This window comes from Portunus trituberculatus, chromosome 16, assembly GCF_017591435.1.
Source record: "Portunus trituberculatus isolate SZX2019 chromosome 16, ASM1759143v1, whole genome shotgun sequence".
In the NCBI taxonomy this organism is placed as follows: domain Eukaryota; kingdom Metazoa; phylum Arthropoda; class Malacostraca; order Decapoda; family Portunidae; genus Portunus; species Portunus trituberculatus.
In genome coordinates this window covers 12,045,445-12,072,944 of record NC_059270.1, presented here as the reverse complement: position 1 = coordinate 12,072,944, position 27,500 = coordinate 12,045,445, and the positions used below count along the sequence as shown (strand labels likewise).

General features: G+C 39.6%; 1 protein-coding gene across 1 annotated transcript in view; it reads right to left on the bottom strand.

Annotated features, from left to right (window-relative positions):
* The window catches only part of LOC123504587 (probable 3',5'-cyclic phosphodiesterase pde-5), a 219,726-nt gene that overhangs the window by 14,388 nt on the left and 177,838 nt on the right, over nt 1-27,500 (bottom strand). Inside the window, 8 exon segments of the mRNA XM_045255234.1 lie at nt 645-745; nt 4,437-4,538; nt 5,823-6,036; nt 13,720-13,914; nt 14,126-14,355; nt 15,455-15,596; nt 21,108-21,301; nt 22,739-22,776. Of these exon segments, the coding sequence (XP_045111169.1) occupies nt 645-745; nt 4,437-4,538; nt 5,823-6,036; nt 13,720-13,914; nt 14,126-14,355; nt 15,455-15,596; nt 21,108-21,301; nt 22,739-22,776 (1,216 nt within the window).

Here is a 27,500-nt window from a genome sequence, read left to right as displayed (position 1 = left end):
CTGTACTTACTCATCTACGCCTGCCAAGACATTGGGCACCTCTTCTTTTGACAACATATCAAGCTCGAGGGGCGCACAACTGCTGTGGTAGCTCATCATTTCCAGAGCTACCTGCAAGAGGTGATGAGGAGGGGGACCTTTTAGAGGAGCAGTGGTCTGGGTGGAGGGAGGTGGCAGGGGAGGGTGGCGGCGACAGCCTTTTGAAGCAAAACATGAATGCCTTGCGTCCCATGATAGCTCATGGAAATTCGGTGACGGGGATTTAAAGCATCAGAGAGGGAGACACGTCACCGCTCAGGCATCATCTTTTTGGTCTCAAATTTGGTATTGTATGTTTGGGGCACAGAATATGGTTCTCTACAATAGATGCACAATTCATCATTTATTCAGATTTCCCAAAGGATGATAAATAAATAAATAAATAAATCTAGTTTCCTGGAATTGTCAAAAGGTAATCAATGCTAGCCTAAGAATTCCGTGGTGTATCATTAATAGGCCCTGAAAATAGTGAGGAGAGATGGGGACAGGTTAGTAGTCATCCATGGATCAGAGCATGAAAGAGAAAAAACAAATTACTAAATGGGAAACGAAGACACGGCCGCAGACACAGACACAGACGCGCTGCTTAACACCTTCCTACTTACTCGTCCACCCCCGGGATATGCTTGGTTACGCTTTCAGCTTGCAGGGCATCAAGCTCGTCGTCAGAGCAAGAGTTGTGGTAACTGAGAACCTCGAGTGCTACCTGGAAGAGGAGGCAACTAGGACATTAAAATACAGGCCAATTTCTGAGGCATGGCGGTGAGAGTGGTGTCTGAGCCAATACACTGATTGTATCCACATAGAATACACAAATAAATACATAACTCCCCTGTTGAAAAAAAAAGAAAAGGGCACAAAATGAGAGCTTTTTTTTTTATTAGATTTCCATGTATGTTTTGGTCTGCCGCAGTGAAGAATTATTATCCATCGTGCTCAGTAACATTACTAGTTTGTTTTGATGTTTAGTTGATATAATCTGCATAATATGGAATGCATTACTTATACCAAAGCACATTTTTATATTAAGAAAATACTCGTACTAAGAAGTAGCTCTCAACGTCTTAGCATTTCTATCAAGTTAACCACAGATCGTCTTCATCTTAATAATGGATACGTCACGCACACTGACATCTCTCCCTAGACCCACACACTTGCTTGTCAGCTGATCGGCATTAGACTCATTGCATTCCATGTGTAGGGCGCCTTTACCATCCTTTGAAGCTGTCTTGAGGTCACGCTTGCCTGCCATCTCCCTAATAACCCGACTAACTAAGATCGAGAGGGAATACAGAGGCGGATATCCCTGTCTTGATGTCTTGACGCACTCACTCCTCCTCTTGCTACACTGACACTGTGTGTAGTGTGTATCCTGCTCCTCCTCTTGGAGTCTGCTTAGTTTACGTGAGCCATTATGGAGTCTTATTATGAGAAGCACGACAAAAGATAAATAGGTAAAGATTTTGAAGTTTGGCGCCATGTACGTCACGAGTGACTCAATACGTTTTCTGTAAGCCTATCACCTCATAAATTTGAAACTTCGCTAAGTTTAAAGTGTTATGAAACTTTGTATGTAGTATATATACCGATAAGAAATGAAAATATGTATCAGATTTTAAAATGAAGTTTTAATGGAAATTGTCTTGAAAACTTTTGAATAATCGGCAACTTCCCACAAGTCAGGACAGTTCCGCAACGCAGGCAGGTCTAGATGCTTTGTGGAACACTGTTGCCCGTGGTGAAGGAAATTTTACATTGTGATCGGCGGGGCTGCGTTGGGCTAGAATTAGTGGCTCCTCTTTGTGCTGTACTTCGATTCGGTTATGGAGCCAAAAGAACTAAAAGGACATGACTGCTTAATTAGCAAGTATTTGTGCGTAGAAAAGTGTAGCGTGTTGGCGTGACGTAAGAAAATGGCTCGGGTATGCCTGCGTGTGTGGCGTGGCTTTACAACCCATAAGGAGTAATAGCGTTGTGACTGTTTTTGTTTATTTGTTCATTCATTTATTTATTATTTGCTGAAGGTGAAGGACGATGAACGAGTATGGTCCCAAGTGCATTTGTCGCTCGAGTGTTTGGAACTCTATAGCGATCGTTGTGTGATGCTTCAAGGCACTCTTTGTGAACGCTCCTTACTGTACAAGTGAAGAGTGACATGTCTTAGTGCCGCTGCTAACGGTTGCCTGTCACCTCCAGTTGTGAAGTGCCATCTTTATAAGAACTGCCATGGAACAGAGAACATCATGAAGGAAAGGTAAAGTAACTGAGTTTTGGTTATGAATAATGAAGCATTTGTACATAATGAGATGATATGTTACGAGTATCAAGTTGTTAATTTTTAATGCCTTCATACTACTACTGTAACTACAACAGTTACTACAATTACTACTACATACTATTACTATTACTACTTCTACTTACTTAATACTAGCATTACTACTACGTTATTCCTTGCTGGTACTTCCGTGCCTTCTCTTGCGAGTATAGAATCAGTATCTTATTACGTGAATCTTTTTGTTACTGATAATGAAAGTGAAGATTTGACGTACGTAAGTCTTAACGAGTATTCTGAGTATTTCTTTTGATGTTTTATGTATATAGATGTACTAACTGTTTCTCTTGAATAATTTATACATACAAGAACATAAGTATTTAAGGAAATAAGGGAAGCTGCAAGAATCTATTAGGTCTACTCGTGGCAACTCCTGTACGTCTATCATCCTTACCATACATTTACTCAATTCTTTTTAAGCTCCTTATACGGTTACATTCATTGGTCGTAAGTATGAGTAAGAGAACTCGACGAGGTATCTGTTCCTTCTTGTGTCGTCATTTCCGTCCTTTGCTTCTCTCTCTCTCTCTCTCTCTCTCTCTCTCTCTCTCTCTCTCTCTCTCTCTCTCTCTCTCTCTCGGGATGTTTCGAAATCTCTTCGTATTTTATTCATCCACATATTGATTTTACCTCCTCTCAGTGCATCCATCAAGGTGTAGGTTTGTGTATCCATGCTTAACTTTCCTCCCTAATTCTTCTCTATCGCTGCAGAATGCACTCAGTGATCAAATTGTTAGTGCGGAAGCTTAAGAAAAATTGCATGTTAGGTGGAAATAGGTAAGCAGTTTTCATACAGTGAGTACCACGTGTAGGCCTGATGGTTCTTGTAGCTCCTCATTTTGTTATGTTCTTAATGATATAGTAGTTGCTCTGACTGGTGTGATTATTTGTTAATTCAGGTTGTCGTTGAGTTACGCTTATCTAATAGTTACAGGGTTTTCATGCTATTATTAGGAGCAGAAAATAACATCTTGAAGGATGATAGTAAGTAAGATGTGTGTCTGAAAAAAATAATTGTTATTTAATTTGGCGTCTCTTCCGTCAAAATGCAATAACTATAAATAATATGCGGAGAAAGTTTTAGAGGTTAGTAAAATTAATTACCTTGAAAGTTTCTGTTTTAGACACTTATTTTCATATTATAATAGACTAATTTGAGTTGATATTTGGTATGATGCTTGTAAGAAAAAATTGATATAGTGTTTATTTTGCGCCATACGGTGTGTTCTCTTTTATTGCTATTGTGTGGGTGAATATCTAGCTTCCACTAGCTGCGGGTCGGGCTGCCTAAATTGAGTTGATATTTAGAACGATATTTGCAAGAAAAGAAAATTGTTATAGTGTGTCTTTAATTTGCGCCCCACGGTGTCTTCTCTCTTATTGTGTCTTATTGCGTACGTTAGTATCGAGCTTCCACCAGCTGCTGCGTGGGCTGCTTGCTTATCAAATTTCACGGCCAATTTGCAGTTTCAATCGCCCAAGAAATTTATGGCGAGCCTTGTGTTTCCTAATGACTGAGAGATATTATCGATTTTCTTTGTTCCTTCACCTCCTTGCTAGTGTATTGCATGTATTTTATTGATTGCACGAATTAATTCATATTCAAACTCACCCAAAACACTGCACACGACTCTACTAAGTGTGTCTGAGGGTGAGGTATGAACAGAAAACGAGATTCTACAGACAAAAAAGTGAATGATCAAACCAAATACCTAGATAAGGAGGGACCATAAAACAAAGGAGAAATTGTCTGCTTGAATCACCCGAACTCGCTCGACAGAGACGTTTCTGCTCAATAAATGAATAGATAAAATGAATAAATAAGTAAACAGAAAAATAAATAGATTATGAATAAAGGAATAGATAAAATGTATAAATAGGAAACGAAAAAAAAATGCACACAAAAAAACAACATAACATCTACTCTTCTTGAATATTATTTTCTTACATTTAAAAGACTTGCCGTGTAGAACTTAGCTTAGCCTGGAGATTGCTGGATGAAAAATAAAAGGAGAGAGAGAGAGAGAGAGAGAGCTAAAGAAACACTCGTAAACCAGTGAATCACCTTGTACTTTTGTTCGGAGCGTCGAATCTTGTCATAGAGCTTCGCATGGTGGAGGGCGAGGCCGCAGTAGATGGCGAACATTTGAAAAGATTCTTCGTCCTCCTGAAATGGGGAAAGGAAAAAAAAAATTGTGAAAGAATGAAAGTAATATGAAACTGGAAAATAAATGACGTAAAGGGAAAGGAAAGATGAAATGAAGGAAAATGGAAGGAGGAAAAATGATGAAAGGCACCCGTGACTTAACTATTTATGAGTGACTAGAGTTGAAGCAAGATAGCTGAGTTTGAAATTAACCCATTTAATACTAAGACGCACTTTTACCTTGATTTTTGGCCATGATTAAGTTATTTTATTTACATTAGGAAGGCTCTATGAAGATCAAAAGAATAATGGGCAGAGTCTCTATTTTAATCCCAACATAAGTTTCTGAAGCTTTAATAAAATCGCTAAATAGTAACCACAGTAAACATGAAAACGCTGCATGGTACTGAAGGGGTTAAGTCGCCAAACAGTGGAACCATGCGTGATTTGGGGTCCGAGGGGTCTCCAAGTGCACGGGTTCGAATCCTGTCCACGGTCTGAGTGTAGGCTGGGCTTCCTCACTCGGGGCAACGGTTTCCTAGCGGGTGGGCTTTGAGATAGGAGCTACCCTAAAAAAGTATCCCCTTTAGCCCATAAATTCCCGTGAAAAGCCCACATGGTATAAATAAAAAAAAAAAAACCGAGGGAAGATGGAAATAATGAAAGGAAGAAGAATAGAATGGGCATAAAAATGAATTAGAAAACGTATTGGAGTAGAGAACGAAGACATATAGGTAGGACGTGATTATATTGTAGGTGGCATTTGGTAGTTAATCGTGTTACCTGAGGCTTAGGACAGGTGGATAGAAAGTGAACCGGGTGATGATAATTATTTACAAGTGTTTATTTTTTTTCTTGTGTAATTCTTGCTACGTCCTGACATGAAATGGATTAAATAGTCTGACTTTTTGCCCATTTGTATCAGTACTTGTTTCCATGTTTCTTATGAATAATGTTGATGTGTGTAAAGTTATTATTTTTCTATCTGGTTGGATATTCTCTCTCTCTCTCTCTCTCTCTCTCTCTCTCTCTCTCTCTCTCTCTCTCTCTCTCTCTCTCTCTCTCTCTCTCTCTCTCTCTCTCTCTCTCTCTCTCTCTCTCTCTCTCTCTCTCTCTCTCTCTCTCTCTCTCACACACACACACACACACACACACACACACACACACACACACACACACACACACACACACACTCACTCACTCACTCACTCACTCACTCACTCACTCACTCACTCACACACACACACACACACACACACACACACACACACACACACACACACACACACACACACACACACACACCTTGTTGAACACCCCTGAGGCCTTGTTGACCATCTGCATGACGCCAATCACGTTGCCTCTGATGAAGATGGGCATGCACAGGATGGACTTGGTGACATAGCCCGTGAGTTGGTCCACGGTGCGGTTGAAGCGAGGGTCGGCGTAAGCGTCTGGAATGTTGAGCACCTCTCCGTTCTGAGCCACGATGCCAGCGATACCAGTCCCTATTGCGAACCTGAGACGTGGAGAAGGTGGGGAGGGAAATGTATATCTTTATTAAAGGGTTAAAGGTGGTTTATGTTCATTGTGGGGGGAACTTTGATGTTTAATTTATATACGATGATCAGTCTTGTGTGTGTTGAGGTGAGCTTTTAATCACTTTTTTACTTAGAGAAGCTTAGATTGAGAGGCAATCTAATAAAAGTCTTTAAATGATATAGGTAATAAAACATGATTAACATAGGCAATATTTTCATGGTCAGCACAGGTGAGGACAAGAAATAATGAGTTCAACCTTGGTAAGATTTGACGAAAAAAGAAATAAGAGGTTGGAAGTAAGTTGATTTGAAATATAATGGCCGATAAATGGAATGGACTCAGCTATCAGGATGTTAGTGGTAAGCCATTAGAGAATTTGAAATAAAATAAGACCATCCATTGATGAGGTTGATTGTCGGAAGTGGTTATATTCCGTGCGGGGAATGGAATATGAAGAGTGTGTAGCTCTGAAATCGTCCTGGAACTTCCCTTGTTTCCTTGTGTCCTTGTGTTCTAAAGAAAAATAATTTTGAGGTATATCGTTTCAGTTTTCTTCTTTTTAAATATGAGTAAGAGGAACAGGAGGTGGAATTTAGATATATACAAGTGTGCGGGTATACACTCAAGTATTGAAAGGCTTCTGAGCATGAAAAGAAGTGCATGGAAGGAAAATCTGTGATGTTGAGCGGCTTGTTGTTCTAAGCTACGGTGGTGATTCTTGCTGAGAACTGAGAGGAAAGTGCTGTGAACGGTGAAGAGGATTGGGGGAAGGAAAAGAAATAATGAAGGAAGGGTAAGAAAGAGTGAAAGAAAAAGAGGAAAGAGTGATGAAGCAGGAGTAAGAGTAAAAATAGGGAAATGAGAGTGAAGGAGAAGGAACACGGGAAGAGAAAGAAAAAAGAGTGATAAAGGAGAAAGAGAGAAGAGGAAAATGAAAGAATGGCGAAAGAGGAGAAAAAATAAAAAATAGAAAGAGGAAAAGTGATGAAAGAGGAGGAACAGGGAATGATGAAGAAGAGTCATAAAGGAGAAAGAGAGAAAGAGAAAGAAGAGTGATGAAAAAAAGAATAAAAATAAAGAGGAGGAACAGGGAAAGATAAGAAAGAAAGAGTGACAGAGGAGAAAATAAAGGAGAAAGAGGGATAAATAAAAGAAGAAAAGGAAAAGAGGAAAAGAAGAGGATAATGAAAAAAGGAAATAGTGAAAGAAAAGAGGAGAGGAAAATAAAATAAGAGGAATAGTGAAGGAAGAAGAGGAAAGAGTAATGAAAAGGGAGAATGGTAATAAAGGAAAAGATAAAAGAACGAGCGATAAACTTGAATAAACGTGAAGACTGATAAAAGAAAAAAGAACAGTGAAAGAGAGAGAGAGAGAAAAAGTTGAGGAAAGAGGAGGAGGAAGAAGAAAACGTGATGAAGCAGAAGGTATAAAGGAAGAGGAAGAAGCGAGAGAAAAGGACTGTTAGCGATCTATAAGTAAAAGAAAAAATGGTGAAGAAACTAAAGGAGAGGAAAAAAAAAAGATGAAGGAGGAAGAGTGAATAGGACAAATGAAAGGGTGATGGAGAGAGAGAGAAGGAAGAGTGAGAGTGATAATGGAACGGGATAAGGAAGAAGAAGAGGAGGAGGAGGAGGAGGAGAAAGAGGAGAAAAGAGGCTGGAAAATCAGTGACGCATCTACATTATTATCAAATTAATATCAGTTGAAAAAATGACGTCAATATACATCAGACAGGAATACACACATAGACATCATTAAGAACCATTCACTTGCTCTACCCTTGATTGATTTTTTATACTTGCCTCTCTATTTCATTTATTTTTTCTCACTCCCTCGCTCAGTCATCTTCCCTTCACATCCCCTCCTGTCATCTCATCGCCTTAAGTCTCTCCCTGTCATTTTCCCTCCCTCCTAACTTATAATCTCCTTCACAAATTTCTCCTCACAATTAAGCTCAGCATGACAACTTGACTTTGATGAAATTGACTTTAATTGTTTCCTTGTTCGCTAGCGCGTCATCTCTCTCTCTCTCTCTCTCTCTCTCTCTCTCTCTCTCTCTCTCTCTCTCTCTCTCTCTCTCTCTCTCTCTCTCTCTCTCTCTCTCATTTCCTTGATCCTCTACAAACAAAAAAAAAATTGAGTAGAGAGATACAGCTAGATTCCAGAGAGAGAGAGAGAGAGAGAGAGAGAGAGAGAGAGAGAGAGAGAGAGAGAGAGAGTTCACTACCTCCATAATATTTCAGCCCTCCTTCAAATCAGTGTTAGTGGCTGCGAGTTGAATGAAGTGAAGGAAGCAAGTCTCTTAATGATTCCTTCTTTCAGTGGAAGTTCAGAAGTTGGCCAGTGGATGAAGGGGCTGATAGGAAAGGTATCTTATCTGCTGCAATAGCTACGTAGTGTGCGTATCTCAGTTATCTTGATAACCTTTTTCTGATCCTATTTTTGGTTCACTTTCCGTCCCTTTTACCTTATTGGCTCCTTTCATGCCTTCACATTTTCCTTCCTTCCTTCCTTCCTTGATAATGTTCGTCTGGTATTATTTTTTTTTTCTCTCGGTTTCTTCCTTCATTCGTTTTTTTCTCTTCTTTTCTGTTGTATTATGTTTCCTTATTTTATGTTGCCTCTCTCTCTCTCTCTCTCTCTCTCTCTCTCTCTCTCTCTCTCTCTCTCTCTCTCTCTCTCTCTCTCTCTCTCTCTCTCTCTCTCTCTCTCTCTCTCTCTCTCTCTCTCTCTCTCTCTCTCTCTCTCTCTTTCCCGTTTGTCATTTCTTCCATTTTGTCCTCCTCTTCTACTTCCGATGTCATCTTTCCTCAGTTAGTCTTCCGTCTCCATCCTTTGTTCCTTTAATCCTCCTTTCACTTCCATCTTACAAGGCTATCATGCACCCAATACCTCCTCCTCCTCCTCCTCCTCCTCCTCCTCCTCCTCCTCCTCCTCCTGCTCCTGCTCCTCCGCACAAGAACAAAGAGACGCCCAGGCCAATCCTCAACTCGCTCCCATCACTATCATTTAACTCCTCCTCCTCCTCCTCCTCCTCCGCATCCTCCTCCTTCTTCTCTTCCTCCTCTTCTCCTATCCTCTGCTCATAGGTTGGTTTAATTTTGAAGTATTGTTTCTTCGTCTTTTAAGTTTTCTTTCTCCTTTGTTCTCATTATCCTCTGCATCGTCTTATTTCTTATTTTCTCATCTTTCTTGTGCTATTTTCGTCACCAGCTTCCTTTTAGCTTTACTCTTTTCTGATGTACTTTATCCTTTTCTTCAACCCTCGTCTTCGTCCTCCTCTTCCATTTTTCATTCTCCCTCCTCCATCTCCTTCTCTTTTTTTTACTTTTTGTTGTTCTGGTAATGAACATTCTCTTGTTCTTTCTCGTCCTTCTACTACGTGGCATTTTTTTTTCTTGCTTGTTCTGACTGGAGAAATTTTGTGTAGGGTGGATGTGGAGGAGCCTTTATCTTTACTATCTTTTTTATATCTCTTTAGCTAAAGAGTGCTGTCCCTCTAACAGTTAACTTAATCAAGGTTGAACAAATCTGCTGCTGTTTCTCATTTCTCTATGTTCTTTTCTGTTGCTTCATAACTTCTTAACTTTCCTCTCTCCTATTCTTATTTCTCCTCCTCCTCTCTTTTTTTCTTGTGTGTTTCTTTTGTGTTGCTTTATATCCTTTTCCTCTCCTCCTCTTTCTCCTCCTATTTTTCCATTTCCATTCCTAATTAGTGGGAATAGTTACTCTCCTGCCTTGTCACGTGAACAGAGCAGGGTTTCCGCGGTGACATTGTCGAAGGGAGGGATGAGAGGGTGAGAGCAGGGGAGGGAGGAAGGAGAGACTGAAGGAAGGTGAGGAGTGATTGCGGGGATGAAGAGTAAGGAAGGAACGAAAGGAGATACGATACAGGTGACATATGAGGAGAGGTAGTGGTGGTATTATTTTCAGTAGTAGTAGTAGTAGTAGTAGTAGTAGTAGTAGTAGTTATTGTTGGTATTGTTGATGATGTTAAAATCCTTCTGTTATTTTGTTTATCGTCTCTCTATTAGGAGCAAGGGAGGCCAAAATTGAAAAATGCTATCTATGATACTACTACTTAAGAGAGAGAGAGAGAGAGAGAGAGAGAGAGTATGATTGGGAGGGCAGGAAGGAAAGGCCAGGATAGGAAATTAAACGGAGAAAGTAACTGGAAAGGGAGGTAAAAAAACCGGTGGAGGGTGAAGAGAACGTGGAGGAAAATAAGAAAAATGTGAGACGGAAAAATTCAAGGATGGATTGTCGTGGTGTGATGTTTGTGTCTTATTGAATTGATTAATGCATCGCTGGATTTTTCATATGTTCTAATCTTTGCATTGCTAATTTTGTTTCAGATTTAATATGCAATTTTGTGTGGTTTCTGTAGTGTCGTATGTAGTGGTGGTGCTGGTGGTAGTGGTAGTAGTAGTAGTAGTAGTTGTTATTGTTGTTGTTGTTGTTGTTGTTGTTGTTTTTCTATCTTTTCTTCCACCATTGCACAAATATCACCATCATTATTATCAATTTCATTATCATCAAAATCATCTTCACCCTCATCACTAACATCACGTTACCAACAACACCTTCATTATCACTTCTCTCCTCCTCCTCCTCCTCCTCCTCCTCCTCCTCTGTTTCGTCTTTCCCTTCCTTTCTTCATCACCCCTCTACTTCATCTTCCCAACAACTCTTCATTTCAATTACCTCCTCCTTCCCTAATTAAATTCATTCCTCATATGAATCCTGATATCACCTAAAGCTGACACACAAAACATACTCACACACACACACACACACACACACCCGGTAGCTCAGTGGTTAGAGCGCTGGCTTCACAAGCCAGAGGACCGGGGTTCGATTCCCCGGCCGGGTGGAGATATTTGGGTGTGTTTCCTTTCACGTGTAGCCCCTGTTCACCTAGCAGTGAGTAGGTACGGGATGTAAATCGAGGAGTTGTGACCTTGTTGTCCCGGTGTGTGATGTGTGCCTGGTCTCAAGCCTATCCGAAGATCGGAAATAATGAGCTCTGAGCTCGCTCCGTAGGGTAACGTCTGGCTGTCTCGTCAGAGACTGCCGCAGATCAAACAGTGAAACACACACACACACACACACACACACACACACACACAGTTGGTTTCTGTAATACTGGTTATCTTTATCATCCTTTGTTTCTCTCTTTAACTTTTTCATTATCTCTCACTTTACTGTTCCCACTTCTCGTTCTTCCGCGTTATCTAGTCTCTTGTTGGTGTTCTTCATTCACTATTATGTTTTCTTCTTCGAGTTCTTCTCCGTTTTCTTTTTCGTTATGTTCTTTCAAATTCTGTGGGATTTTTAATGCTTTGGGGTCCGAGGGGTCTCCAAGCGCACGGGTTTGACTCCTGTCCATGGTCCGAGTGTAGGTTGGGCTTCCTCACTCGGGGCAACAGTTTCCTAGCGGGTGGGCTTTGAGATAGGAGATACCACAAAAAGTATCCCCTTTAGCACATAAATTCCCGTGAAAAGCCCACATGGTATAAAAAAACAAACAAACTGGTGCCATTTCCTTTCTCCAACCAACTTCGGCTGAAAGGAAGAGGGAGTGGGAGGAGGAGCCTTCTTCTGCACTGTCCCGTCTCTCACAATAATAGTTAGCGTAGGATAGATAATGTTTGTTGTTGCTTCTTCTTCCTTTGTATTTCTATATTCCTTTGTCTTTGGTCTCTCTCTCTCTCTCTCTCTCTCTCTCTCTCTCTCTCTCTCTCTCTCTCTCTCTCTCTCTCTCTCTCTCTCTCTCTCTCTCTCTCTCTCTCTCTCTCTCTCTCTCTCTCTCTCTCTCTCTCTCTCTCTCTCTCTCTGTGTGTGTGTGTGTGTGTGTGTGTGTGTGTGTGTGTGTGTGTGTGTGTGTGTGTGTGTGTGTGTGTGTGTGTGTGTGTGTGTAATTAAGAATTTCTTCGTTAAGCATATTAGATAGCGTTCTATTCCAAAAAATAAGAGTAGAGAAAAATAAGTAGTGGAGAGAGAGAGAGAGAGAGAGAGAGAGAGAGAGAGAGAGAGAGAGAGAGAAATACTATACCCTGTGTGTCTTTGATTCATAATAAGGCTGCCTGATACAACATTCATAAAGTGCTTTGGGTTGCTAATAAGTGCAGTGATTTGAAAACGAGGATACATTGTGATATGTTGCTTATGTGTTTTTTGTAGCAGGAAGGTAAAAGTTTGAGGAGTGATTAATGGAAGCTTCAAAACTAATGAGTGATAAACATGATAACTTTTATTGTTTTGTGGCATAGGGGTTTGTTATCATCATTATTATTATTATTATTATTATTATTATTATTATTATTATTATTATTATTATTATTATTGCTGTTATTATTAGCGTTATTGTTGTTGTACATTATCATTTTAATCATTATTGTTATTATATGTGGTGATAGTAGTAGTAGTAGTAGTTGTTGTTGTTGTTGTTGTTGTTGTTGTTGTTGTTGTTGTTGTTGTTGTTGTTGTTGTAGTAGTAGTAGTAGTAGTAGTAGTAGTAGTAGTAGTAGTAGTAGTAGTAGTAGTAGTAGTAGTAGTAGTAGTAGTAGTAGTAGTAGTAGTAGTAGTAGTAGTAATAGTAGTAGAAGTAATAGTAGTAGTAGTTGTTGTAGTAGCACAAGTAGTAGTAGTAGTAGTAGTAGTAGTAGTAGTAGTAGTAGTAGTAATAGTACTAGTAGTAGTGATGATAGTAGTAGTAGTAGTAGTAGTAGTAGTAGTAGTAGTAGTAGTAGTAGTAGTAATAGTAGTAATAGTAGTAGTAGTAGTGTTTTTTTTTTATAGAGCAGTGCTAAAAAAAACAGGAAAAAACATAAACCAAGATTGTTGTCAAGGCAGTCAGTCAGTCATGGTCCCGCGTTGTCTCTTTTTGTTCTGTTGCAATGAACTCTGAACTTTTGTCAACACTGCAGTCGATGAAGTAGCGTGCGTTGGTTTGTGGTCCGAAAAATCTGTGATGCAACTCCCAGGAAGCGAGGGTGAAAAGAAAAAACCAATGGACTTTAATATCGATCGTTTTGAATTGTGAATAAAACACCTTCCCTTACTTTTGTGCTGCGATGAGTTTTGAGGGGCGTAATTGAGTGTTAGTAGTCGCATTTCGTGTAAAAGAAGTTTAGAAGAAGAAGTTTAGTTCAATTAAAAGAAAAATGTTGATATGATTTCTTTTCTTTTTGCGTGTTTGTGTTTGTGATGTCGCTTACTTCATAATAAAAAGACACTTGAGTGTGAGAATATTCAAGTAAATAATCTTATATCCCACAACATAGCAGCATCAAGTTAGGATAAAATGTGTGGGAAACCTGCACACCTACCCACACCTTCATTAAATTTTCTTCCCACCTTAGTCTTATCGTATGAACTTTATCATTATTATTATTTTTTTCATTCACAATCTCTTTCACCCGTACGGCCATTTTTCACCATAAGATCGCTCATAAAAATTTTGTCTTTCAATTCATTCACTTCTCCCAGACCTTACCTTTCTCACTATCTCTCCTCCCAGACCTTCCTTTCTCAGTGTCTTTCCTCCTATACCTTTCATTCTCACTATCACTCCTCCATACCTTCCTGCCTCACAATCTCCCTCAAACACCTTCCTTCCTCTCTGTCCTTCAGTCCACTCCCTGCCTCGTTGCCTCACCTGATCTCCTTGAACGACTGCTGGGGATTGTCTTCACTGAATTCGCTGCCCATGTCGAAGATGCGAGCGTACAGTTGTTTGTTCTTGGAGTCGACGAGAAAGAGCGAAGCGCGGTCAGCGTTCACAAGCCTCTGGGCGAAGTTCATCACTTTCATTATGAGGGTGTCCATGCTCACCATGTCCTGGAAGATCGATCTGCGGAGAGGGGAGAGAGGGGACGGTGGTGTTTATTGGTATGTAATATGAGGAATGGAATATAGGCAAACATATTTTTTTATCTATAAGCAAGTACATTTTTCTAACATTTTCCTTTCACTTATTGGGTCTGTCTTATAAATATATAATCTGACGTGATGGGTGGGTAGATGAATAGATCACTCCATCCTGACCTTCTCCCGTCACTCACTTTACAACGGAGAGGATGAACTCATTGAGGGTGCGTTGCTTCACCATGCTGTGGTAGAGCTCGGCGTAGTGCAGCGCGATGCCACCCCACACCAGGTACGAATTGACAATCTCCTCGTCCTCCGTGTGGAAGGACTCGCTACCTCGCCGCCTGTACAACTCCAGTACCGCCGCCAGCTCTCCGTCACTCTGCATCACTGCCATCACCAGGGCGTGGTGCACCTCCTGCTCCTGTCCGTGGAGGTGTGAATGTTTGAGAAAGGCAAATGGCAGGGGTGTAGGTGGCAAAATGAATCTTTCATGGAACTGTTTTGTAATGTGTTGAGGCGAGTTGAGGAGTACATTTTAAGGAGACGGAAAGGAAGTATGATAGAAGAAAAAAGCTCAAGAGAATACATGCAGTTTTGTGTAACCATAAAGTAATGCAGGCCATCTGTGTTTGTGTACCTGCGAACTACGTCCCGAACACGTGATTCACAGGTGCAATACTAATCAATACTGATTCGTATTCGTGCAAGTATTACTATTCTATTTATAATTTGAGCTAAAGATTCAGAGGCTCATCTGCCAGGACGCCCTCCTACGTGATACAGCTCGTCACTTCACCGTCAGCTGGCCGAGGGTAGGCGGGTGTGGGCGTGCTGTCAGGCTTGGAGTGCTCTCTTATAATTTTTCATACTATCATTTCGTTGAATTTGTCTTCACATTCCTCTTCTTCATATAGATTTCGTATCCTAACGAGGCTTTTTTTTTTATTGTGTTTTGATTTCTGAGTTGCAGTTCTGTCTAATAGTTTGTGAGGGAAATTTTCTAATTTTTATGATTATGTATAAGGAAAAACGTAACAACACAATGCAATAGCGGAACTAATGATTTCGTTGCATCCTTTCCCCCCTTTTCCTTTTTAAGGAAGAGTGAATATAGGATGGGATGTGTGAAGGAATATCCATCTTTACCCAAGCTAACATTGTCTTCCTTCTGTGTTTCCTGACGTTATTAATGAAACGTTCTTATATAATATGTAACTTTATATAGGGGAAAAAATAAGTGAAAGAAGGATGAAACTTTACTAAATCCTGAATTCCGCTGGTCATTTAAAGAAGCTGACATGTTCTTGTTATCACTGATGGTGTAAAGGGCGTGTGATAGATGCTTCAGTGGTCAAATATGGATTAATTACACTCACACTACAATGTGTGGATGAATAGATGACTTAAGCTTGATGACAACACATAGGAACACAAATATTAACACAACCAGCACCTCGACGGAGTCCCAGATGACATGGGTAATTAATCAGAGAACAAGCTTGTGGCAAGAAGCAACTCACCTCAGCGAAGGGGCATCCTTTTGGGAACCTTGGGTCAGTGATGGGATAGGTTACACGCACTGCCTGGCGAGAGCTGGCGACCCACCCGCAGAGCCACTCCCCGCCCATCACCCCGCAGCTCCACCCCGTGCTGTCTCCTTCCCTGCTTTGATCAGATAAAAAGGACAAGTGAGTCGGGAGGCAGAAAGTGAGGGACATCCAATTAAAATGAGTTGAAACAAATAATAAGGACATTATTATTCGCTAGACAGTTGAGGCAATGTAGTGCGTATTATGAGCCACTTCTACGTCCTATCTTCACTATATTCTATTGACGATCGCTAAAGGCACAAGCCCATCCGTCACGGCGGAGCTTGGCAAGCCCTGGGTTCTCTCCCCCACTGGGTAGTGATTTCCCGGGGTGTGGCGGAGGGATTGACATCATTTTGATGACTCGATAAACATTGTCGAACACCTGACTCTTCTAGACGGATGACTAGTATTATTGACTACCCTTCAAGTCATACTGCTAATCCCTACAGTCCTTCACTATAAGGATGAGCGCTTCCCTCCTCTCCCTTCTCTCTCTCTCTCTCTCTCTCTCTCTCTCTCTCTCTCTCTCTCTCTTATATTAAATATTATACGAATATATAAATTAAAATACAAATTGGACATTTGAGTATTTACATCAATAAAAAAATGCACACGGCTATGCAAGGTGTGCTTGACCTGACATCAGTGACCCATTCCTTCGACCCTGGTCAAACCGCAGGCCTGGCCGGCTGGAGTTTATGGTCCTACAGGGCATTAACGTTGTCTCGGGCGAGGGGTTACATGTTTGCATTCCAAGTGTCCTTAAGCAACTCGAGTTGACCAATATAATTTTCTCGCTCTTTCAGAAACTTACAAGCCTACACTCTTTTCACTCTATGTCTTCCCATCAAGTACTACTGACTTACTTTTGTGCTGAAATAATATGACATTTAGTCAAGACGGTGTAGGATGTTATCATATACTCAAGGCAAATAATTTGTGCTTGCCCCCAAAAAAATTATGGAGCACTATAAAATGGATCCTTTCCCTGTAGGAAGAATACATCCTTCCTCCAAGTGTTTTCCATTAAACACGACCAGCCAGAGCGTTATCACCGACGTGCTCCTCCCAGGAGGAGGGGCTTAAGTGTCTAGCGATCTTGAACAGCGTATAGTATATATGTAAGTATTGTCTGCTCCTTACTTGATGAAGCAGTTTTGCCACCTATATTTGTAACAAGTGACATTTGTCACTCTTTTCACATTTCGGCTTTCGTTGCCCTAGAGGTATCTGACGTGCATCTTAAGTCGTCTTCTCCCCCTTCACACTCCACTTCCCCTCCTTCTACCATGTTTTTCATTCTTTCTTCATCTCTCTCTCTCTCTCTCTCTCTCTCTGCACATTCAGGGCAGTATATAAAGAAATATACAAGGGCACACACACACACACACACACACACACACACACACACACACACACACACACACACACACACACACACACACACACACACACACACACACACACACACACACACACACACACACACACACACACACACACACAGCTTTGAGCTTGGAGCACTTGAAGAATTATGGTGAGAGGGCAGCATTCCCTTAGGCTTACGGATTGATTACTCTAAAGCCAGGGTAAGGTTAAAGATACAAGAAGCTATCCTGTCAGTACAATTTTAACAAAAATGTCTTAAATATTAGGGTTTTTAGTCTTTATTCCCAAGAAATTTCAATTACTAGAGAGAGAGAGAGAGAGAGAGAGAGAGAGAGAGAGAGAGAGAGAGAGAGAGAGAGAAGGTTATGAGAAATGTAAAACGAGGGAGTTAGATGGGGAAGCGGACATGGATTGGGACTGAGAAAGATGTGACTTAATTTACACTTCACGACTTCTGGCCAAAGATATTTACCTATTAGTATTTCTTGAGTTAACATATCGCTCTAGCAAAATATAAGGATAAGAAGGCTGCCTCATCAAGTAGGGAACCATCTGTGCATTCAACATAGTCTTCAGAGTGTTTCCTGAGTATTTTTTTATGGTTCCACTAAGAGATTATCAAGATATTTACATTATTAACAGGAAAAAACTTCATAAGAACCCGTTAAACCATATCCGTGGTCTTGGAAAACTACTGTGGTAAAAGAACAAAGCGTGGCTGAATACGAACCTCTATAACGAACTTAGTCAATAGGAACTTTCAATAGATTAGACAAATTAAATTGAGTCTATACGTCATTACACGCTCTCTCTCTCTCTCTCTCTCTCTCTCTCTCTCTCTCTCTCTCTCTCTCTCTCTCTCTCTCTCTCTCTCTCTCTCTCTCTCGAATATATATAATTTCCTTTTTTTTATTCTCTTTTATTACTCTTTTCCACACATTTTCACCCTGCCACGTGGCCGCCTGCTTTTCTTTTTTGCTTTCTTTTTACATCGCTTCCTGCTGCTTTTCGTTTAATCAACATTTCACTAATTTTTCCCACAATATTTTGGTACATATATAACTTTTAATTTTTCGAATGATAATTTTCTTTTTCCTTAATAGTATTAACCTTTTTTTTCATCATATGAAAAATTCAACGTGAAATACGAGTCTCTCTCTCTCTCTCTCTCTCTCTCTCTCTCTCTCTCTCTCTCTCTCTCTCTCTCTCTCTCTCTCTCTCTCTCTCTCTCTCTCTCTCTCTCTCTCTCTCTCTCTCTCTCTCAACATACCCACCTATCATCCCCATTCATAAACGTATTTAATCTTATCTCGAAGCTCCATTCGTAAATTTGTTTAATCTCCTTCCAAAGTTCTCTATTGACTTGGATCTAACCACCTGTTTAATTAATCCATCCCATTCATTTATTGCCTCATTGAAGATGTTATTGTATAGTACTATAGAACTTTCTAAGCCTTCTGTAATCATCTCTTGTCAATTCAGTCATAGCTTTTACCACCATTGTATAAAATTGTTGTTGGTCTGTCCTCTATCCTGTTGTACATCTGTCGTCATTTCTGGCTCTTCATAGTTTCCTTCCCTTATCACCTTCTTGTCACCTTTTAAGTATACACAAATTACCTGTCGAAGTATGATCCAAAATTCATCTGTTTCGTTAAAAGTTAATCCCTAAATCGATATATCACTTCCCTTGAAAGCCTTTGTAGTAGATGCATATCCGAAAACTATAAAATACTAAAATTCTATGACTCTACGCTATCATATTAATCATCATACTTCCTCACGTGGAAATCTACAAACCTTTGTACAATAATACTATGTATGTCTCACTGTCATAGATAATAGGTAAATATTGCATCCTCTCCTCTACAAATCTGACTGTCTGTTTAATCTCTGCGTAGTTTGATTTCTTACGGTTTGTATTCCATCAGTTAGTCTGCCTGTGTGTCTCTTTTATTTGCCTCATTATCACGTCTCCCTTTCATTACTTGTACTATATAGCAATAATTATACTTTATTTATTGAATGCTTGTATATATGGCGTCTCAATCAGACTATAGAATGTATTAGTTAGGTTTCTACAATGGTGACAGCACATTGTATGCAAGTTAACCTTACAATGAAATAGGATTACTCCATAACTAGGTTAGATATGTAAAACTATTTTCTGTTCTCACTGCATATAATTTTTTAATTAAAACCGTCTCTCTTAGGAGTCTCGACTCGACAGACCATACCTGACATACTTATTGATTGGAAATCTGCTTGTATTCTTTAGAAATGGCAATCTCAACTGGTTATATGCTTGTCTCTCTCCATTATGGTCTCAATTGACATGCATATTGATTTAGATGTAAACTTATTTTTGCCAGAGATGTTTGCACGAATCCCACACAACCAGGAAAATATTTATACAGAAACCAAACAGTGTAAATAAAAAACCTCGTTAATTCTTTTTTTTTTATAATGATTTTTGGTCAGGAAGAAAAGTTCACCAAGGATGCTTGTATGTTTCCCATACGATGAGGAAAGTGAGAAATAGTGTAAATAATAAATACGAAACAATTAGAGTGGTGTTAATCATAACTAACTCTGTGTTCTTTTTCATCGGTGTTGATATCGATTCAGGAGGAAGGCTAATTTCGCCAGGGATGTCTCAAACAGTGTGTCTCCTGCAATGTAAAGAAAGATAGTACATAGTATTGTAAAGTGTAAAACTTGAATATTATGATAGACGGATGTAAATAAATAGTCTCGTTAACTCCACATTCTTTTTTTTTTTAATATTGGTCCAGGATTTTTTTCCTACGTGACGGGAAAAGTACAGAGTGGTATAAGTGAATTTGTGTACAAGTTTTAAGTCTCATGAAGTCAAATTCCTTTCTTCATTACTATCGGTTCGGTAGCATATCTCTTTTCACGTGAACACAAACCCTGCTATGTTCTCCACCCAGCGAGGAAAGCAGATAGGAAGGCATACAGATATAATCAGGCGAGTAGTGCAAATCAATAACTACTTCTGCTCCTTATCCTCCTGCTCCTCCGCGTTTTCTCCTCATTATCGTCTCTTGCTCATCTCATTATCGTCTATACTCTATAAGGTAAAGTAGAATTTCACTTTTAACTTCCTCATTTGCTTTGCCTTATCTCCAGTCTCTTTCGCCATTTTTCGCAAAGGTAATAATTTTCATTGTTCTCTCTGACTCGATCCTGTTACATTACATCCCTCGTGTAATGATTTCTCTTTTCAAACGACACGGGAAATCTGACGTGTAATGAGACACTTTGTATGCCCTCCACTTTGTATACATTTGCATACACTTTGTTACCCAAGACTCGGAGAGCAATGCCTCACGCAAATGGTAAAATCACAACATCCCTGTTTCAAATGTTAGCGCGTTTTATCAGCATGCTGGGGATATTCAGCCTTGTTATTCGTAGCACTACCCACAGTAACAACAATACAACATGGGTCTTAACGGATCAGCTTGAACAACAATAGCATGTGAGCATGAATTACGAGAAGCCTACACGTAAACAACAATAAAATGAGTTGCAGCAAACATAAGAATTCATCAGCCACTGGTTCTGTATGTGTGTTGGTCCTGCTGATATTTTTCGCAATGATAATACTGTATATATATATATATATATATATATATATATATATATATATATATATATATATATATATATATATATATATATAATCATCAATTTTTCAAGTAAGAAGGTCGCAGAGCTCTGAGCGAAGCAAGGACGGTATACGCACTCGAAAGATTATTGTTACACATTCATCACGATACAAATTGACACCAAGGACGGATCCATTGATGATATGCTATTTATGCTGATTTCAACACGTGTACAGCTACACCTACATGATCAAGTGAGCAATACTCGTAAATAAAGCAATTAGATTTGAACTTTCTCAGTAACGCATGAGACACAGGTGAAGTCTTAGTCGAACACGCTTACCAATACTGCCGGGATTGTCAGATGGTTCAGTGTAACGACACTTTTTTAAGTATATTTATACGTTAATTCCATCACTACTAAAAGAGGCAGCATCTGAAGAATAGTTTCCCCATTAAACTTTATATTTATTCTATTATAAACTTCCGTCACAGAGAAGAAGAGAAAGCCTTACGACTATAGCATTGCACGTAGATACTCGCACAGCTGCACTCACCCGTCTTTACTTTCGACATAGCGTCTGAGAGTGTTCGTATCTAGGTCAGCGAGGTAGAGGTTACAGCCGTCTGCGTTTACTGCCGAAGAGATGCAGCGGGTGAGCTCCCACAGGACGTGTGGCTTGTTAGGTCTCACGTATAGGGAGGACGTGAGTTCCTGCAGCATCTTGCGTTTGTCAGCGTGCACGCAGAACTGACAAAGGAGAGAAAGAGAAACAATTACGTGGATGAATATGATAGAAACAAGAAAATATATTAAAGATATATTAAGAATATTTACGGCGGAGAATATACAAAGATGCTGAGAGAGAGAGAGAGAGAGAGAGAGAGAGTAATGAGAAGGATAAGAGTAAGAAGACCAGCAAAAGAGGATAGCGATAAGGAGGAATAGAAGGAAAAACAATGATCAAGACGAATATAATAAAGAAAAATCGAGATTACTTAAAAAGAGAAACTAAGGAAAAAGTAATGAGTAGAGAAGAAAATAGATTTACAAATAGAAAAAGAGGATTTCAATAAGAAGGAAAGTGACAAACAATTATGAAGGAAAACGAGATTGAAAACAAATGTGCTAAATGAGGGAAAAGAAGTTATTAGAACAAAAAAATCCATAGATAGAGGAAATGTAATTATAGAATATTAAGTTCAATAACATGGGCAATTTAAGAGTGTAAGAGTGGTATATATATATAGACAGAGATGTAAGTTATAAAGACGGTATTGGAACAGACCGTGAATAGTGAAAGTAATGTGTTGAAGAGGGATGTGAAATAGCACTGCGCAGAATAAATAGAAATGCTCTGTACGTCAAAGAAAGAGGAATGCAAGATAAAAGGAGCTGGGGATGATTTGGTGAACAATAGAGAGAGAGAGAGAGAGAGAGAGAGAGAGAGAGAGAGAGAGAGAGAGAGAGAGAGTATCGCTTTGTCCCTATATTTATTTCACCTGATACATAACCATCGGTCTCACTCAACAATAGAAAACAACTGAGCTCTTTCTCTCTCTCTCTCTCTCTCTCTCTCTCTCTCTCTGACGTTATTGGTTTCCATAAGAATGAATAAAAATATTTTCTTCCACTTCAACCATAATATTGCTTTTGGAGAGAGAGAGAGAGAGAGAGAGAGAGAGAGAGAGAGAGAGAGAGAGAGAGAGAGAGAGAGTTTTGTCAACGAATCTTCAGATCAGCTTTTATTTATGTTTTATGAGTATCTTGAATATATCACATTCCCTGCACCACTCAAACACACACACACACACACACACACACACACACACACACACACACACACACACACACACACACACACACACACACACACACACACACACGCTGGCTTCACAAGCCAGATGACCGGGGTTCGATTCCCCGGCCGGGTGGAGATATTTGGGTGTGTCTCCTTTCACGTGTAGCCCCTGTTCACCTAGCAGTGAGTAGGTACGGGATGTAAATCGAGGAGTTGTGACCTTGTTGTCCCGGTGTGTGGTGTGTGCCTGGTCTCAGGCCTATCCCAAGATCGGAAATAATGAGCTCTGAGCTCGTTCCGTAGGGTAACGTCTGGCTGTCTCGTCAGAGACTGCAGCAGATCAAACAGTGAAGTGAACACACACACACACACACACACACACTTACCTTCCATCTGGATAAGCTTGTCTTCCTGATGATTTTACCTGCGAGGGAAAAAAATAAACATAATTAATATCCAGCTTCTCTTTGCATATTTTTTAGACTTCAGGAAATAAAGAAAAAGATCAGTATTCTCTCATCACTGAAAAATAAAAATACAAGCTACGTATTATCAAGCATTCCCTGCGCTAATGATTAAAATCTGCTGTTAGATAAACAAAATAAGTCACTCGCAGAAAGCAGTGATTGAAAGCAATAACTCTCACTCCCACGGTAATAAATGTGAGAGGTCAGAAAAGATACTCGCAAAGTGTCCAGCGTGCGTTCCTGTGGTGAGCAAGGCGAGGCATCGAAGGTAAAAGTGATCTATGTACATTCATACAGTGCAAAGGTGCCGCAAAATTTATAGACAGGATATTTTCACCCAAAGAACAAGGCTTTATGAGGAAACTAGGATGGTTGTACGTGTGTGTGTGTGTGTGTGTGTGTGTGTGTGTGTGTGTGTGTGTGTGTGTGTGTGTGTGTGTTATTGAAAGAAACGCATATGTTGTGATTTGAATGTTCAGTGAAAGATGTAAAGAGGCTGTTGGTGGAAATAGAAATGTTTGTGATTGGCTGATTTATCTCAATATCTTTTACCTCTCTCTCTCTCTCTCTCTCTCTCTCTCTCTCTCTCTCTCTCTCTCTCTCTCTCTCTCTCTCTCTCTCTCTCTCTCTCTCTCTCTCTCTCTCTCTTTGTGGAATAAAAGCGAGAAAAGAATCAAAAGCTATTACTACATAACGCTGATTATAAAACGCTTATGTTTATATATATATATATATATATATATATATATATATATATATATATATATATATATATATATATATATATATATATATATATATATATATATATATATAAAAAAAAAAAAAAAAAAAAATCTCGCCTAAATTTAGTTGGTTAAGCGTTTAACTCACAATGAAAGCTTATTCATGAGCGGCAATGTTCTGCTTTTGTTAATCTTTACTCGGGCGTAGAATATAAATGATGATACTGTTTCTCTTATTATATTATGAGTAAATTTCTTATGAACGTAAGTATTTAGATGACAAAAAATAGACTAAAGCAGCATTGCGTCTTTTTGTTTTCGCCGAAAGATAGAAAGAAAGCAATTCTTTGTTTAACAGAATAAACGCTACTTTCCGCCTACTCACATTCATAAAATCAAAAGTTGTATCTCTTTTTCGCTTCACAAAAACCTAATCACACCGATATTTAGAAACACTTTGTCAGTCGTATGACATTAATTAGTCTCTCAATGGCTTAATAATGCCACAGAAAACACAATAGAAAAAAATATTCAACATTTATATTCAATACCCTTGTTAATCTTTGGAGCTCATATTATAGCCTTTATTTCATCCACGTTAACATCTGTTGGAGCACATTTCCAATCCCCGACCGTTTTAGTGTCCAACAACGAAACTTTCTTACATTTATACCCAAGGACACAGAAAACTACAAATGTTAATAGTGCATGGTAGAATAATTTAAGAGTGGATGAGGTAATCTATCCCTGGAAACAATGGGCAGCTTAGGACAGACGCAATGCAGGCGTTCAGGTGTGGCGGGCTCGCGTAATGAAGCTATGCACTGATATTGTTTTAATTAATGGATATCATTATTGTTGCTACTGATGTGGTGATTATAGCGACAACAACAACAACAACAGTAACAACAACAGCTGCTACTACTACTACTACTACTACTACTACTACTACTACTACTACTACTACTACTACTGCTACTGCTACTGCTGCTGCTGCTGCTGCTGCTGCTGCTGCTGCTGCTGCTGCTGCTGCTGCTGCTGCTGCTGCTGCTGCTGCTGCTGCTGCTGCTGCTGCTGCTGCTACTGCTACTACTGCTACTACTACTACTACTACTACTACTACTACTACTGCTGCTGCTGCTGCTGCTGCTGCTGCTGCTGCTGCTGCTGCTGCTGCTGCTGCTGCTGCTGCTGCTGCTACTGCTACTGCTACTACTACTACTACCACTTACTACTGGTTTACTACTACAACTAGCATTTATATTATTCGTAATGTTCATTCATTCTTGTACAAATGTTTTGTTAGTATTTCGTATTATTGGTATCATATTTTCACAGAGGAAAGAAATGTATTGTTTCCTAACTTTCCATAGACCATTCGTTAGCTACCTTCACTTCACTTCGTTGGACTGAGGAAGCATGTCATTCAACAAAATGCAATGCTTATTACTATATGACCAAGATTCTTTTACCTTCCACTTCAAGAGCATACGTGGGAAAAAGAGCAGCTTCTCCATAATTCATATCAAGCTCACTTCACTGGAGAAACTTCAGTTAATTTTGTTATTGGCACAAAATACCTGTGTACGTTTAATTTCTTTATGTACAATTTCATACGCACTCACAATTGGGCCAAGTTTTGATGTCATATTCTACAAAATAATTCACTAAAATTTCATGACATTACATTTGAGGGGAAGTAATCTAGGTACAGACAGTTCTTGGTTCATCGTCGCATTTCTAATCCAGCAATACAAATTAAGTAGTATGCTGTTTTCAGTAAGTTTCGTTTCTTGGAAAATAAATGAGACGCGCCGCGTGGTGATTGGTGATAGTGGCGGTGGTGGTGGTTGTGGTGGATCAGTGAAAAGCAAGTGGTGGTACTGGTGGTGATGTTTGGGATGGCTAACTAGTCTCTAATTAGTGTGAATAGCAAGAATGGCATTTGTATCAAGGGATAAGTGGTGCTGACGTGCTGTGAAGAGCGAGGCGGAGTGGCAGAGTGGCTGAAGGAGAGCTGCTAGAGCCCTGCCGCTGACGTCACTCAGATGCATGCAACCAATGAGAGGAGTGCGTCGGAGAACCAATCACGACAGCCGGTCCCTCTGCCTGCTGCTGGCCTGGCTACGTGAGCATCATGCCACATGCCTAATGAACTACAGTGTTTGCTTTTAATTTAATCCCCATATAGCAGGCGTGATGGGGCAAATAGGTTAGAAATTTATACTTAAACTCGAAATTAGGAACTATTTAGTACATTCCCTGAATTTTGAGTTTGTTAAATTTGTAATATGAGGCCCGAGGTGAGACCATCACACCTGCTTCTCTATCTTGATGCACTTACTTGACACTTTCTCAATGGTTGATGTTGTGGTAGCAGGAGTAGAAGTAGTGGTAGTAGTAATGATGGTAGCAGTAGTAGAAGGAGTAGTAATAGTAGTTGAGGAAGCGATAGAAAGAGGATGGTGAAGGAGGATCGCTGTGGAGGCTTAAAAAACAGAGAAGTGAGTTAGTATGCAGACCACAAACCGAAAATACAGCACAAGATGAAACAATTTGGTTAGTAACTGATCGTGGATTATTACTAAGGAAACATAAAGGAAGGACAAATAGATTCTGAGCTGTTACGCAGGCTTGAAAAAAAGAAAAGTTAGTACCGACCACAAACCGATAATGGAATACAGTTAGAAATAGTTTTGATAATAACTACTCTCCGATTATAACAAGAAGACACCTACATAGTCTGTTGAACCGTATGAAGCTGCCACTGAAGATGAATAAACACCTTAATTATTAGTATTTCTACCTACACAAGTAAAAGAAAATAAAAACAATAGAAACTGAACTGTGTGGAGAGAAAAGCATCTTGAAAGTTTTCTATTTTTTTTATTTATTTATTTTTTTACGTTAAGGCCTATAACGCCTGTAGGCACACTTGAAGAGTGTATGGGGAGCGCTGTTTAGCTTCCGCCCATTAGTGGCGCAGGCAGTTTTATTTATAGTTTTACCCATATTAGGGCCCATATCACCACCCAAGCTCATCTTGAGTGTAACCACCTAGAACCTGGGTATCATGGTGACATGTAGATAACTTTAAACCTCTCGACAAATGGCAAAATGTTTAAGGCTGTACGTGGTGGGATTCGAACCTACGCGTGGACGTCTGCCCGATCCCACGCTCACCACCTTATCCACTAGCAAGTGCGAAACGAGGTAAGCATCCAGTAGTAAAAGTATTTCTATTCAGCTAAGTAATGAAGTAATGAAAGATGACTCGCAAAAATGTGGGAATAATTAAGAGCAAGAGAGGAGTAAGGTTAAACAACAGGAGAGGTTGTTCGTTATGAGTTACCCGTGGAGGCGACGGAAAAGATTTTGATAGCAACATTTTCATTTTACTGGGGCGCTTATTGAGAAAGACTAGAAGAGTACAAGACAACAAGGACACATGAAATACGTAACTTGAGGCAAAAAATCTAGGAACTAACCTGTCTATTCAGTCACGTATGAAAGAAAACAAGGAAACTAAAAAAAAAAAAAAAAAAATAAACAAAAGAAAGACGTAACTTCACAAATAACATCTTGAAACCAGCAAAGATGAGAAATTAAAGATAAAACGAATACAATACCTACAAAGTATGAAAAAAAAAAAAAATCGTTAATCACCTCCTCTATGTTCCTCTCACTAAGGAAGGCTTCAGAAAAGAAGTATCAATTGCAAACGTCGGTCCACAAATTGAGAGTTCATTCAACACACTAGACATAATTACGGAAAGAATGGAGAGCAGGGAACACAGAGACGAGATGGGGAAAAGTAGCGCTGGAATTAAAAGGCTTAGCAGACGACAGTGAATGACGAGTTAATTGAAGCTTCTGTCCGACATACATGATGAAGAGAAGGATTATAGTGATTATTCTTAGTGATGATGGAAAGTGGTTGGTGACGACATAATTGG